Here is a 15,981-nt window from a genome sequence, read left to right as displayed (position 1 = left end):
ATCATGGGCAGCTCTGGCCACATGGTCACTTGATGTGCCCTGGGCAGTCACTGCATCATTTCCAGCACCTGGTAGCTGCAGTCTTGATTTAGAAATCCAGGGGGTTTCTTTTATGATTCTTATACTGAGGTTTGTCATATTCTTCACACTGTCTTTTCCCCTTCTCATGCTCTCTGTAAATGTCTACTCTTTCCTATATGAGTGCTCAGTTGCTCAGACATGTCCTCTCCTTCAGTCAATGGTTTCCAACTTGAAAAGCAGCTCCAGTAGGGTAACTAAATAAGGTATTGTAACATTTTATTAGAGATGGCATCTCTCAGCCTCTGATTATCTACCCTTGTTTTCATTTGTTTATGTAGGTTGAGTTATGTCCTTGTTGGTCATCTACCTATCTTGCACCTAGGGTTGTCATGTTCTATTAACCATTCCTATAACTTTCTGTAGTTCAGATACCGCTGGTTACCACCCCAGCCTTGATGCTCATTGCAAAATTGTACCTGTTTTGCTTCTGATCTTTAAATGCCACCAGCTGACTTCTGTTATTTTGTGATTTTTATCCTCTTTTCCTCTCTGCTCTCAGAGAACTCTGTTCTTTCTCCCTTTTCCTTTTCTTTTCAGCTGCACTTTGCAGCTTGTGGGATCTTAGATCCCTGACCAAGGATCAAGCCTGAGCCCCTGCTGTCGAGTCCTAACCATTGGACCTCCAGGGAATTCTGAGAGCCCTATTCTTTAATAGCATCCTTTAATGTATTCCCAAAAGCAAACCTAGGAATATATCAAATAGTTCACCTCAGAAACTTAAATTTAATGAAAGACTGGGAATATATGAGAGTATATGAGAGACAGAGAGGATGTTTATATGGACATAAAGAAGTGAAGACAGTTACACATAATGCTAACATTACTGCAAAAAGAAAATGAGCAAAGCGAGTCAAATTTGGAAAAACACCAATTTCAGTTTTCAACATCTGCCAAGAAGTGTAAGAGTTTAAGAAAAGATTTCCAAACTTTTTTGAAACATACACGTTCTCTGAAAGGAAAAGTCGAAAATCTGGAAGGTAATCTAGTCTCTACTGCAAATACTCATTCAGAAAATACTGAACGTAGGCTTCAACTAAACCTACATTCAAGCATGTCTGAACACCTAAAATTTAACAATGAGGGGAAAACCCACAATATAATAAATTTGAGGGATCCATGAGCAGGGGATCATTATTCTTCCCCCAATAGATATTTTCTGTCCATTCCGAGATGTGTAATATTGATGATATGGAAGAGATGTAATCCAACCATCATTGTCAAAACATATTGTGATATGGTTAATACACAACAACTTTTCATGTGTAGTAAGATGAGTCAGACCTTAAGTAAGAGCTCCAGCTCTAATAATTACAAGAGTATTTATGGTGGACTGAGAAGGTATTCAGGCAATGAAACTGGGTATATGGTTGAAGGAAACTCAAACCTTAAGAAATATCAGGGACCCGAATCTTCAAACAAGGATTCTAAAAGTAATAAATGTAGAAATACCTTTTATCAATTGTCAGGTTTTTCTCTAGATAAGAGTACTTGTACTGGAGAGAGGGTTTGTAGTGAATATGGTAAGGTTTCTAATCAGTCTTCAGAACTTATTCAATAGCAGACTGTTCAGAATCTACAGAAAGAATACAAATGTAAGATATGTGGAAAAGTCTTTAGTAAGTCATCCAATCTAAGTAGACATAGGAAAATTCATACAGGAAGGAAACCTTTCAAATGTACAGAATGTAGCAAAGCCTTTAACCGTTGCTCACATCTTACTCAACATGAGTGAATTCATACTGGAGAGAAACCTTATAAATGTACAGAATGTGGCAAAGCCTTTATTGGTTACTTCCATCTAACCTATCATCAGTGAATTCATACAGGAGAGAGATGTTATAAATGTACAGAATGTAACAAAGCCTTTATCTCTTACTCATATTGAACCGAACATCAGCAAATTCATACTGGAGAGAAGCCTTATAAATGTAAAGAATGTAACAAAGCCTTTATCTATTGCTCAGTTCTTATTCAACATCAGCGAATTCATTCTGGAGAGAGACCTTATCATTGTACAGAGTGTGGCCAAAGCTTTATTTGTCATTCAAAGTTAATTGTACATCAGAGAGTCCATACTGGGGAGAAACCATACAAATGTAAAGAATGTGGCAAAGCCTTTATTTCCAGTTCGGCCCTTACTCATCATCACTGAATTCATACCGGGGATAGACGTTATAAATGTACAGAATGTGGCAAGGCCTTTATTAAGGGTTCTAGTCTTAATGGCAACCCACTCCAGTACCCTTCCCTGGAAAATCCCATGGGCAGAGGAGCCTGGTAGGCTGCAGTCCATGGGGTCGTGAAGAGTCGGACACGACTGAGCGACTTCACTTTCACTTTCCACGTTCATGCATTGGAGAAGGAAATGGCAACCCACTCCAGTGTTCTTGCCTGGACAATCCCAGGGACGGGGGAGCCTGGTGGGCTGCCCTCTATGGGGTCGCACAGAGTCGGACACGACTAAAGCGGCTTAGCAGCAGCAGCAGCAATGTTAGCACTAGCCTGCAGAGGGCAGCCATCCTTGAGGTTCTCAACAATGCCACCAATGAATTCCATATTGCTGGGGTTTAGAGAGTGTCCTTTGGACTCTCCTATGAGATACAGATGACTGGTGGGGGTTTTTGGCCTTATGTGATATGTACACTCTAGCCTGCTCACTTTGATCTTTTTGATCCCTTCTCCCATCATCTACTTCACTTGGTGTGCGCTACCGGTTTTCTAAGTTTCCAAGAGACAGTCTAGAGGAGTGCTTGCCTAACCTTTGACAAATATTAAACCTTGAAGAAACTTTATATGTAAGGGGTATGTCATAAAAAGAAGAGAAAAACAGTTATAGATTGTTTTGAAATGTTGGCTATGGGGATTTTTTTAAACAAGGCAAAAGAACTCATCGTCTTGCCAAATGCTAATTATAAATGTATCAGAAAATTTTCAGAAACAATGTATTTGAAAGCCTTTTGCTTAGTCTGAGAAAATTTCACACTCTTTGGTTGAATTATTCAAACCCTGACCTTACCTTCCGTTACAGTTATTTTCACTTCCAACCTTAGATCAACAACCTACATATTTGGCTGTTCTCTGGCCTAATCCCCTCAAAAACCTACTTTTTATCTGGTATCTTCCACTAGAAAATGCATTTCAATATTTTTTTCTTTAACCAGTAATGTTTTATTTATCTAACTCTCTAACTTTTCAATTAGTCAACTTTTGACCTGTATCATATTATTCATAACACAACATTCCCTGGGGTTTTAATCTGTCACTTCCTTCATTCTTTCTTTCTTCTGTATATTCAAAATAACCTCGTGGTCCATGATTTCAATTCTATACTTACTTGTCTCTTAGATTCGTTTCCTCTCTCAACCCATTGCTGAACCAAAACCAAAACCAAAACCAAAACCAATTCAAAATTCCGAGTGAACACATCGGTCTACGTATCTCCCTCTTTTTTTTTGTCTTTCAAATTGAATATTTCTGGCATAAAAATCACGATGCTGTTGATGATCTGTATATTTCATATGATCCAATCTGACTCAGCCTAGCAAGCAGTGCTATTTACCAATCTTTTTACTCACTTCCATTTGACTTCCTGTTTTAATATCCATGATGACTGTTTTGACTTTTTTCATTCTATTGAGGTCTTCTACCACATCCCCGATGCTCTGCCTTTCTGGTGAGAATGTAGGAGTCATTCTACACATATTCTTTCAACTTCCTCTTACCTCAGAATTTCCTCAGGTTTTAACAACTTTGCTTTCTCTAAGGCACCCTACACATCCTTCCTCATGCCAAGAATATCTACATGAACATATAAAGACTGTACAAATGTGTACTGATCTCAGTAGTAAGTGAGCAAGGGTTAAACAGTACAGCTAGTACTTGCTGTCTCTGGGCAGGGTGTTTAATTGTAGGAGGGAAAATTATAACAGATTCCATGATTCTGCTGCATAGAAAGAGAATGTCTTGGATCCAGTCTAAAATTAGTGTTCTAGCAAAAAGCAAGTAAGAAAATGTAAAAACTTACAAAACAAATGAAAAAATACAAAAACAAACAAAACAACACCACATTGTAAATCAACAACAACCAAAAACAAGTACAGTGTAGATTTCCCATTGCTTGAACACAGAGGCAATTAGCCAGAGGACAAGGGGTGCTCAGGCTTGAGCCAATCACAAGGCAACTGCAGGTAGAGACACTTGTCATCCATGGATAATAATTGAAAATGTGCCAAGTACTTTCTAAAAAACTTTATTTATTATTATTATTATTTATAATTTATGGCTGTGCTGGGTCTTCATTGCTAAACATGAGCTTTCTCTAGTTGCAGCGAATGGGGTCTCCTCTCTGCGGTGCGCGGGCTTCTCATTGCAGCCGCTTCTGTTGTCATGGAGCATGGGTTCTAGGTGCATGTGTTTCAGAGTTGTGGCACATGGGCCCAGGTGCTCTGAGGCATGTGGAATCTTCCTGAACCAGGGATCGAACCTGTATCTGTTGTATTGGCAAGCAGACTCTCAATCACTAGATCACCAGGGAAGTCCTGGCAAGTATATTATGAAGCTTAATTTTACTTTAAATTAATAAACTAAGAAGTAGCATGGTTTTTTTGGATAAAATTTCCAGGTTCTCTTGCATCTGATTTCCAGTTAGGCTGTCGATGGGAGGTACTGGTGTGAGACTGGAGTTGTAGAGGGGAAAAGACACTTCTCCTGCTCCCTGCTCCGTGTGTTAAGTGGTGACTCTGGCAGCATCTGTCTGTCCCTGGCAACATCTGTCTGTCCCTGGCAGCTCAGCCTTTTTCGCTTTCTGATATAGTCTCAGGAGTGAGAGAGACTTGCCATTAACGTCAGTCTCTAGGTTGCCTACTGTCGTCCAAGTTTGGCTTTTTAACTCTTCTGATGCTTATATAACTAATTTCCCATAATTAAATCCTCTATTAAACTACCTGTCATGGGTTCTATTCTTTTGTCTGAACCTTGACTGATAAAAAGATAGAGATTATCTTCATTGTACGGGTGGATTAAGCGACTTGTACAAAATCACACAGCTAGCTTAAAAACAGGCTTTCAAACCAGTTGTGCCTCATTTCAAAGCCCAAGTAAAATGACTATGCTGTATGCAAAGGATATTCAGAATGAATTTTCAAAGAAACAGTTTTCATGCATCGCTTATTTTTATTACTTGGCTCAAATTGTCTGCATGATAGCACTAAGCAACTATTATTAACGTTTAACTGTCTATCTCTCCCTTTAGCTTGTGATACTGCTTGAGGGTAAGCACTTATTGTATTCAACTTTGTACTCTGAGCACCAACTACTGTGCTTGGAATGTAGTAGAGCCTTAATAAATATTTGTGGAATGAATGAATAATAATCACTACTGTTTACAGAGTGATTATTCATTCTAGTAAGTCTGCTAGGGGTCTTACATAAATTTTATAACTCAATCTTCAAAACAATCTTGCAAGGTAGGCATAAATATTCTAGCATCATAGATAAGAGAAAATAAACTCAGAGTTTAAGCAATTCACAACTAAACTAGAATTAAAGTCTGATTATATATGGCTGCTTCCATTAATATGAAGAAACAAATGTATAAATAATTGGGTTGGAAAAAAATCTAAACATATTATTGGATTTACAGTTTTTAGAGGAGCTTCATAAACAGATAAAGTCTTATCTTTATGAGAAAAAGGAGGAGTTTGGTGTTTTCTTGCCATAATTAAATAAAAGAACAGTTTTTGTATCTAAAACTGTCTATAAAGGCAAAAGAAAGAGAAATTGGGGTAAAAATATGAAAAATGAAACAGTTTAAGTTGCTGATTTGAAAAAACATTGGCTACTCCCATAATTATCTAATCATTCTCTAGGGTTACTTGGCATGAGAAGTAACACTGATGATATTCACAACCAGCTCTCCTAAAGACTTAAAAGACAGATTTTAGCTTTACTTTTCCAGGTCTTGGTTTATTATCCAATGTGTGTGCATGCTAAGTCACTTCAGTTGTGTCTGACTCTTTGCAACCCCATGGACTGTAGCCTGCCAGGCTCTTCTGTCCTTGGGATTCTCCAGGCAAGAATACTGGAGTGGGTTGCCATGCCCTCCTCCAGGGGATCTTCCCAACCCAGGGATTTAATCTGCATCTCCGGTGTCTCCTGCTTTGGCATGTGGTTTCTTTACCACTAGCACCACCTGGGAAGCCCGTATTATCTAACACTAGACAGGAAAGTAACTGGGTATCCAAAGTAACTGGGGTAGGTGTGTCTATTGCTGGACTACTGATGATGGTTTGTACTTATATTTCTGAGTGTTCCATTCTTTGCTTTGCATAGTAAAATCATATGTGCAAGTCTATGGCCTGATTAAGTTTTTCCCTTAGTGTTAGTAGAGTGATGCATTCCTGATACCTCCTCTGAGTTTGCACTTAAAATTATGCCTCTATTTGTAAGGCTGATTTGCAGAATCCATTGTCTTTTTCTTTGATTTCTGATGAAAAGGAACTAATAGAAGCAAGATAATTTGGTAGGCATCATACAAAGAGCTGTTGTTGACTCTCCTTGTGCTTGTTTGGCGTGTACTTGCCTGGCTTGGTATTCGCTGATATGATTTCAGCTGGATACCACCAAGAGGCTGCTCTCTTTTTGCAGAGCAAGGAGCCATTTGAAGATTCTGGAAATAAACAAGTTTCGTAAGATTTTTGCTGGCGTGACCCTGTCTTTTTTCCCAGGGAAAGGATGTTCTCCTAAATCTTCTTCATGTATGTACTATTAGTTTTGCCATGATAAAGTAAAGCCTTTATTATGTTAGTTCAATAGTGTAGAATAATATAAAATTAAATGTATGCATTTTCCCAGGTGGTTTGTAACAATAGAAGGTATTGTGTATTTATCATTGGGAAAAGAACACAATAAGACCATTTACTTGTTTTATAAAACACTGTATTCTTTTGTGGCTGAGATGCATCATTATGAGCTGGATACCAAGGGGTGTCAAAAACCCCAGAGTGTTGCTGTTTCATGGGTATAGACTTTCAATCACATAAGATGAAAAATTTCTAGAAATCCACTAACCAAAAACATGCTAATTGTTCTGGAGTGAACAATTCTGTAATGTGATTTTACCACAATTAGAAAGAAAACAAAAAGAAGACACAAAAAGCAGAGTTGTGACCAGTAGACATGGAAAAAATTCAACTACGTTCATGCTGCAGAATTACCTGCTTCCATTTGAATGCTCAGAAGGAGTTAGAGAAATAAACTGATTCTCTACTTAATAAAACTGCAGCAAGGCATTTCCATCAGCAGTGATGATTGATGAGGATTGGGTCAGTGATGCTGCAGTCCTAGGAGCAGAAATCACCATGTAAACAGAGCTGTGATGACAAAAGGGAACTCTTCATAAGGCTGGCCCTAGTCTGGTCTTGAGGATATGAAGGAAAAAACATGTGTAGTCTCTGATTTAGGGCCAAAGTGCTCAGCAGTGACGGTGACATTAATTAATTTTGTTAAGTTAGAAGAATAGAATGTATTTATTTATTTATTTCCACTAAAATTTTTCCAAAGTGTCTGAAAAGCTAAAATGTTTTCACTTTTGTATAAGTTGGCAAATTTGGAAAAGTTTAGTGCTAATTGAGGGCTTCTCTGGTGGCTAAGATGGTAAAGAATCTGCCTGGCAATGCAGGAGACATGGGTTTGATCCTTGGGTTGGGAAGATCCCCTGAAGAAGGGAACAGCTACCCACTCCAGTATTCTTGCCTGGAGAATTCCACGGACAGAGGAGCCTGGTGGGCTATAGTCCATGAGATCTCAGAGAGTCGGACACGACTGAGGGTTAACACTAGTGCTAATTGAATCACGTTTAATTCTTTCCAAATCCTTAGCTATAAACACTGCATTTTGTCCCAGTTAAGACAATTGTTTAAAAACTTCTTTCAAGGCTGGAAACACATTTTGCAACAAATCCTTGAGGCATGCTGATAAAACCTGCACAGTATCACAGTACATATAAGGAAACACAGAATTCCCCAGGGTAGTGATTTTCTCTTACCAACTCCAACTTCTATGCCTCTGTAGCAATATGGGGAAAATGGGCATTTAGAATAGTCATGATTTTAGCCACCAAGATGCATGAGTACAACTTTGATGCCAAGAGGAATAAGTTCTCTCCCTCTTATTGTTTGTTTGGGTGGTTATATTGAACTCTCATACATTGAAATATAAGCAAGCAAGAATGGGGAAAAAAGGGAAAAAAGCATAGGATAGAGGGATTTAAAATGTATGAGAAGGAAAAAATGAGGAAAAAATGAGGTAAGAAGTTTATGATAAAACCAGATAAAGACTGTGTATGCTCAGTCGCTCACTCTGACTCTTTGCAACCCCTTGGACTGTAGCCCGCCAGTCTCCTCTGTCCATGGGATTCTCCAGGCAAGGATACTGGAGTGACTGGGTTGCCATTTCCTTCTCCGGGGGATCTTCCCAGTCCAGGATAGAACCTGAGTCTCTTGCATCTCCTGCATTGCATCCCCATAGATGAAGACCAAAGAAGAGGAGTTCCCAGTCTTCTGATAAATCATCCCTGTCTATGGGTTTATCTAAAACTAATGTCATGTACTTGCACTGTACTTAAGGTGATTTGGAATTTTTTGGGAGGGATTTTAGTGTGAGTTCATTTGTATTGTCATTCAGAATTGCTAAGGGTGATCTCTAAGAGTTTTCACTTATGACCTTTGAATTTGTTCACCACTTACATACCAAACCATTTGTATTTGATCACACACTGTCCAGTTCTATTCCAATATGTTTTATTGAAGAGTTTTACCTTTCCCGATAAATATATAAGTTCCTTGGGATCTGCGTTCAAGTACCTTCCACAGAACCTTATTCTTCTCTAGTGATATATATTTATTGTCTTTAGGGCAACTTATCTGTCCTGTTTACAGCTGGAATCCTATGCTTAGCACAATGACTGGCATAGAGTAGACTTTTGATACATATTTGTTGTGTTCATAAAAGAAGGACTAAAAAGAATTAAATTCATATATAATTTTTCAGTGGCTATTGCCTTAATGTGTGTAGGGAATTAGATTCAGGTTTTTAAAAATAAGGGCCAGTCTGGATATTGTTAAATGGATATGTTTCAGAGGATTTTAATCAATTAATCCTGGGGATACTGTTATGATAGCATCTGACAGCTTGAAGTAAATTTACTAGAATAAATATTGTCAGAGTGAAATAGTTTGGTTTTGGTAGAAAATATTGCCCTGGTTTCAAGAAAGGAAATAGGCAAAATCTTTGACAACACATTAGTAGAATTTAAGAGACATGGCCATCTTTTTATTTTACATATAAAAGCGTGTATCTATATATTACATATATATACTTAGACACGCATATATCTGTATTTATTATATATGTATAAATATAGATCGCCACCTTTGTTTGGTCTTCTCCTAGACCTCACTTCTTAACTGGCAGCTGTAGGATTCCTTTCCAGATCAAAGAATTATTTGTTGTTTTTACTTAGGCTATTTCCATGATTAAAATTCCATGTCTCCCCAGGTTTCTGTGAATCAGCAGTGCCCCAGAAAGCATTTCCCTTCTTGAGACTTTAGGGAAATCTTGGAATCCAAAGAACTTGAAGAGGGAGCCTGGCCAAATGAGATTTCTGAGCCTTTGTAGGCTTGCTAAACCAGATACTTAGCACAAACACAAATCAAAGTCCATGTGTTCCTAAAAGCAGCATTTTCATGTAAGTCCAGGAAGCTCATTTTGGTTTTATTTATTTTGGCTGAAGAAGTGAAAAGTTTTGTTTTAACCACGTGGTTATTATTTTGCAAGGAGACCATAACAAATTATTCTAACCTTTAATCTCACTAAAGAGTAACTAAAGTGATTTGATGTAACTTTTTCAATGGAAAACTAACAGCTAAATCTTCTCTAACGTCATTACTTTCTGGATCTGAATCAGAAGCTTCCTAGGTATTTTTGTTACACAATGGATTCTTGATTCTGTTATTCAGATTCAGTGTTTTCTTCAGAAGAACGACCCTTTATGACTTTGTCAGTAATTTAATAGATTTTTGTCTTCTTAAAAGACTAGAATTAAGAAATATCAAGATTTAGAACATAAATATCTTGGACTATTCAGAAGAACAACATGGGAGAAACTGAGGAAAGAATCGAAACTCATAGAATAAGATGTCTTTCCAAGTTGAAGGTATGGACTTGCTTTGTGTGGATATATGTATATGTACTGTATTTTCTTTTTAAACCTAGATCTTGTAAAGTTGTTTATATCTTCATGCAGTGATCTGATAATAACATCATACTACCTGATATATTGATAATTTCTTGCTTTAATGAAATTGGTTTGTAACTGAGAGTGTGTCTAAATAGGATTATTGATTCTAGGAAATTTAATCAGAATAGCTTTAAAGGATTTAAATGGGAGACAGGATCTTAAACATTTTCAAGCACACATAATACAGTACCATTTACTTTCCTGGATCAAAGGCCTATTTAAAGTTCACCCTTCTGGTGAGAGGAGTATGGAGATCTCTCCTGGAAAATGGTACATTGGACAGAAAAGCTTTGTTAATCTGTATTCAGTGATGACTTCACAATGACCCACTAAAACAAATGTTTGCTTCAAGCTTTGGCAGCATACCAGTCATCCTCTGTAAGAAAAATGCCCATTTTGCTAGCTTTGGGTATTCTTAACTACTTCAGAGAAATTCTTTTTGCATAGCCATAAAACCATTTTGCTTTCAAGCAAAATTTGAATTTATTTTAAACCAGAAGATCTGGATACTTGTCCTGATTCTACAGCTACTGCCTACAAGTGGTTATCAAACTATTACACTGCCACCAATTTTCTTCCTATCGAAAGTTTGTTTTCTCTTTATATGTGTGTAGGAAAAATCTACACATGTACAGAAAAGTTGAGAATCATGATGTAGAGTTAGAAAACTACTTTTGCCTGAAATGCTACATTAATTATGTATTAAAAAAATCCCTTTAAATTATTCCTTAATTCTGATGTCCATCTCCTAAAACCGAGGGTTTAAAAATAAAGACTGAGGACCAGGCTTCCTAGATTTGTGCTGAGTTCAACTGCTGGTTTGCTATGTGCCCTTGGATAGGTTGCTTAACCTCTTTGTGGTCCAGTTTTCTCCTCTGAAAGAGATAATGATAATTTACTGTTATCTCATAGAATTTTTTTTCTTTTTACATGCTCCAAACAATGACTGGAATATTGTAAACAGTCAATAAATACTAGTTATTATTAATAGCATTTGTGGATAAAAGTAAAAAATTATATATTAACAATTGGCTTTTAATTTTTTGTAACGTTGGAGTTTGGCAGGATTAGATATTATCTGAATATGACAGCCAAATATTGTAAGCACAAGTTTATCAGGTAAAAGACAGTTGCTTAATAAATCATCTGGGTTTCTCTGATTCTCTGACCTTAGAAATATGCTCATTAAGCAAGCATTTTTAGAAAGTAATAAAGGACTCTCTTCAACAAGTTTGCTTCAAAGGCTGGGGCATTATTAAAAAGCTGATAGGACTAGCTTTATAAATATCAAGGTTATTTTGTACTAGACACGAGTAGGAATAGCCACTAGTTAGACAGCCTACCTAGATGTTTCAGGAAAAGAAAAGTGGGATCATGATTTATCTAGTTTCCTTTCTTAAAATGTTAAATAAAAGAAATTATTCTTTCAAACATGATTTGTACTGTGCTTGGTTGGCTTTGCTTGTTTTTAAATACAAAATCTGAATTATAAAATCATGTGAAAGTTATTTACAGTGTACTCTGCAAAGATTTACAGGAAGATGCCAGACATGGTTTTTATAAATAGGATTTAATATAAAAGGATAAATAGCTAGAGATATAACTATGCTCTCTAGTCAGTCATATGACAATATTCATTTTGACTTATATTGAGCTTGATATTTAAATTTCCCAAGTCTTTCCCACATATATTTATATTCAGATTTCCCCAAATTAATTTGTGCAGGTAACTTTTGGCTTAGATGTAGTTAATCCTATTGAATTTCATCTATAGACAGCTTACTTTCAGATCTGACTACTTTTTCAAGATGTTTTTGAATACCGATTCTGTCATTTATTCAATAAATTGCACTGAGCAACTATTGTTTGTGAGACTGAAGATTTAAAGGTAAATAATATATGGCTCCTCTCATTGAGATGCTCGCAGGATAGTGAAGTAGGAGGTTATAGGCATCCAAACACATAAATAAAGTGTACTGTGGGAAATTCCCTGGAAGTTGAGTGGTTAGGACTCTGGCTTCCATTGCAGGGGCTAAGATCCCATGTGCCATGTGGCATGGCCAATAAAAAAATAATGTCCCTTAAAAAAAATAAAGTGCACTGTGCTGAGGGCTGTAATACAGGCAGGAACACAGCAAAGTGGGAAGATAAGGAGGATACCTGGGAAGTAGAAAGACAAGGAAGACTCCACAATAGAAATAATGGTATAGTGAATTTTAAATATTGAGCATACATTTATCAGATGCACAAAGTGAATAAAACACTACAAGTGGAGGACCACCTGTAAAAGTCACTGAGGTTTAAAGTAGCATGGTGAATTAAAAGAACTATAAATAGAATATTATGCTTGGGGACAAGGGGCAGGAGAAGATAATGAGATATAGATGAGGCTTTGTTTGTCATGTAAAAAGTAAGGGTTTTTGTTAATGGGAAGCCACTGAAAAGCTTCAGGAAGTGGAATCACATACTAATTATGAATTTTATTCATTAATTTGATGAATAGTTATCATGCGCCAAGTTAGTGGTGGTGGCAGGTAGAAGGGAGATTGGAAGTGAGAGAGTAGAAGAGACAAAAAAAATGATTGCAATTGTCTAAGCTGTTCCGAACTGTATCCATTTGAGAGATTTCAGCATCTGGGTGGTAGTTAAAGCTGTAGGAATATGAGATTTACTAGAAAGAAGATATCAGGCGAAAACTAGAGGGTATGAGACAAATGCCTGAGGAAGTTGGCCAGAGAAAAGATGACTGCATACAGAGTCTAGCAGGTAGGCAGAGACATAAATATGCATTGGGAGAGGAAATTTCAGGAAGAAAAGAGAGATTGATGATGCTAAATGACTCTGAGACATCAAGTTAGCTGAGGACCAAGAAGTATCTATTGGATGTGGCAATCAGGAAGTTGTTAATGACCTTTTACAGAGTGGCTTCAGTCGGGGCTAGACTGTAGTAGACTGAACGGTGAGTGGAAGGTTCGTGTAGGCAATGAATCTAGACTGTTCTTCCAAACAGCTTGATAGTAGCTGGAGCAACCACCAGGGCAGAAGGAAGATTTTTAGGACAGAAATATCTTGCATATATTTATAAGTTAGTAGACAGGGAGGTAGTAAAGAGCATGAGGTTGAAATTAGAGGAGGGGGTTAGTAATTGATGAATTAGGACTTCAGTAATGGAAAGAATGGGTTCCAGAACATGGATGGAGAAATTCTCTGATATAGGGGGAGTGATCCATCCTTTTAAAAGAGGGAGGAAACTTAGAGGGGCAGGGAGAGGTAAATTTGAAGGTGAAGATGTTGAGATCATTTTCTGATCAAGAGGAGCACATGGCTGAGTTGGAGCCCTCTCTTGAAGGGAGTGTATAAATTATGGGGTTGGTTCAAGATTGAGAAATTGGAGGGGTAAGGATTTCAGTGTATGAGTGTACTAGCTGGAGAGTGAATTGAATGGTCTTTCAGGATGGAAATGTCATCAGGAAATATTTTTAAGGAGGTCAAGGAAAAAGCCCATGGTATTAGATTGGAGACCACCATTCAGGTTGATATAAATCTATTTATCCATAATTTGTTGATTTTGAAGCAGTAATTAATCTACCTAACTTATGATTACCCAGTATACAATGCTCCTTTTTCAAATGCCTTTCTAAGATCTAAATCTTTTTCCTTCTGATTTAATAAAACTATCAAAATGTTAGCCTTTCCTATTTTAACCATTCTCGTTCCTGCTGATCACAATGATTCTATCTGTTAATTTGTCCTTGATTTTTGTTATGGATTGTGTCAGCCTGACAGCTGTCTAAAGTTATACCAATACATAGGAAACATGATTCAATATGTGGAATATTGTATTCATATTTGTTTATCTTAAAAAGTATCTGTTGAGTTTAGAAATATTTCTGTTATTGTTTATAATTAAAATATAATTTTAAATAAATTAACTGGCAGTAAATAGCAAAATAATGCTGTATACATTGCATATAGCTTTGCATAAAAGAGAACTTAAGCAAATTTGCTACAGATATGATGCCTTTGTGTAATGCTACATTCTTTTTTAAAAATTAACATGCATGTATTCTTTTATTCTATGATAGCTTTATAGTGCTGAAAATCTATTTAAATCATTTGCTATGTCTTATTTAGAATGATAACTTGTTTCTATGTATGTATAAGACATTTCCATAAAATAATGAGGCTACCAATGACCTACAAAATTAAATATCACTAATCAATTAGTTCAACTTTGAATTTTTAAGGTGAGAACATAGCATAGAAAACAAGAAGAGTTCACTTTAAAAGGTTCTTCCAAACATAAGAGTTACTTGAACTGGAAACAATCAGTATTTTGGTAGAAGATATTTCATCAACAAATGGCAAATATACAATTTAAAAATAAGTTTTTCATGTTTTCTTGTACTTTTTTCCTTCCTAGATGTTTCTGTTGGCAATAACATGTGCATTTGTATCCAAAACACTATCTGGATCTTATATGAATTCCATGATCACACAAATAGAAAGACAATTCAACATCCCAACATCTCTAGTTGGATTTATTAATGGAAGTTTTGAGATTGGTAATGAATTGTTTTTGCATTGCTTCTTTGTATGTATTATCTATCTAGTCTGAATTCTACTTTCCTTATTTTCTGCTTTATGTCATTCACTCTGACTGAATACTTTTTCTAAAATGGCTTAAATAACCTGGCTCACTTTGGAATATGTTTAGAAAGAATTCATTTGAATATTATTCCCAAATAACACTTAAACATTACCATATATCCAATCACAGGACTTTTTATTCTAATGGTTAGATTTTAAAAAATCTAATAGTCTTTTGGTCAGCTAGCATGAGCAGCAGAGTGTTTAGAGTACTAATATTTAATCTATCATTTAATGACTTTTAGGGCTTTATCTTCATGTTTAGAAGATATCAAGGGGAAAAAGGGAACTCATTTTTTTTAAAGCAAATATTTTTCTTCTCCTGTTGTTTCTGAGAGGTTGACAATTCTCTTTTCTAATTGCAGATGGAAGAAGAAACTGTTTTTATGTCTCACTGACTTTATTTTAGAAACAGCCTGTAGGGAAGAATAAAGTCTATTCTTGGGCTCTGATATTTGTGGCTGATTGGGAAGATGTGAGGACAGAGAGAAAGAATGAGGAAGAGAAAGATTTCTCCTGTGAACAAATTGGCATGAAAATACAAATGCTACTCATTTTGTTTTATAGTGGATTTTACTTCCTTTAAGAGGAAAGTTGCCTTTAATACTTTTAATCAGTATCTGACAGAAAAATTAGGATCAGAGAAGGCAAAACTGAAACCAGTGATGCTTGATCTTGTCTCCTAGTCTTCCGTCCTCTCAGACCTCATGTAGCGCCACACGTGTGACAGATCCTGGCCATGGAGCCAGAAGTCACTCCTTCCATAGGTCCTGTGTAAACCCAGCTCACGGTCTAATGAAGGGCATAGATGCAAAATAATTTAATTGAATGCAGTAAGTTTGGTGACACAGGTATATGACAATTCCTATAGGAACATAGAGAAGAGACACAACCTCCCTTAAGGAAGGTAGGCTCTTGAAGGAAAAGTTTTCCAGATGAAGAAACAAGGTTGA

At 36.5% G+C, this 15,981-nt stretch overlaps 1 protein-coding gene across 8 annotated transcripts in view; it reads left to right on the top strand.

Moving 5' to 3' along the window:
* Positions 1-15,981, top strand: part of SLCO1A2 (solute carrier organic anion transporter family member 1A2) — a 109,237-nt gene that overhangs the window by 49,031 nt on the left and 44,225 nt on the right. For 2 of the 8 annotated variants that reach the window (XM_027541480.1, XM_027541484.1), the window contains exons 2-3: positions 10,173-10,294; positions 14,802-14,943. In XM_027541480.1, the coding sequence (XP_027397281.1) occupies positions 10,235-10,294; positions 14,802-14,943 (202 nt within the window). In that variant the 5' untranslated portion in view covers positions 10,173-10,234. Of the gene's footprint in view, positions 1-6,708; positions 6,837-9,636; positions 9,827-9,908; positions 10,295-14,801; positions 14,944-15,981 lie in introns of those variants that run through there. The other 6 variants (XM_027541483.1, XM_027541485.1, XM_027541482.1 and 3 more) reach the window with 6 other exon arrangements.

This window comes from Bos indicus x Bos taurus, chromosome 5, assembly GCF_003369695.1.
Source record: "Bos indicus x Bos taurus breed Angus x Brahman F1 hybrid chromosome 5, Bos_hybrid_MaternalHap_v2.0, whole genome shotgun sequence".
NCBI classification, from domain to species: domain Eukaryota; kingdom Metazoa; phylum Chordata; class Mammalia; order Artiodactyla; family Bovidae; genus Bos; species Bos indicus x Bos taurus.
The sequence above is the reverse complement of the archived record's forward strand: the minus strand, read 5'-3'. Positions and strand labels throughout refer to the sequence as shown.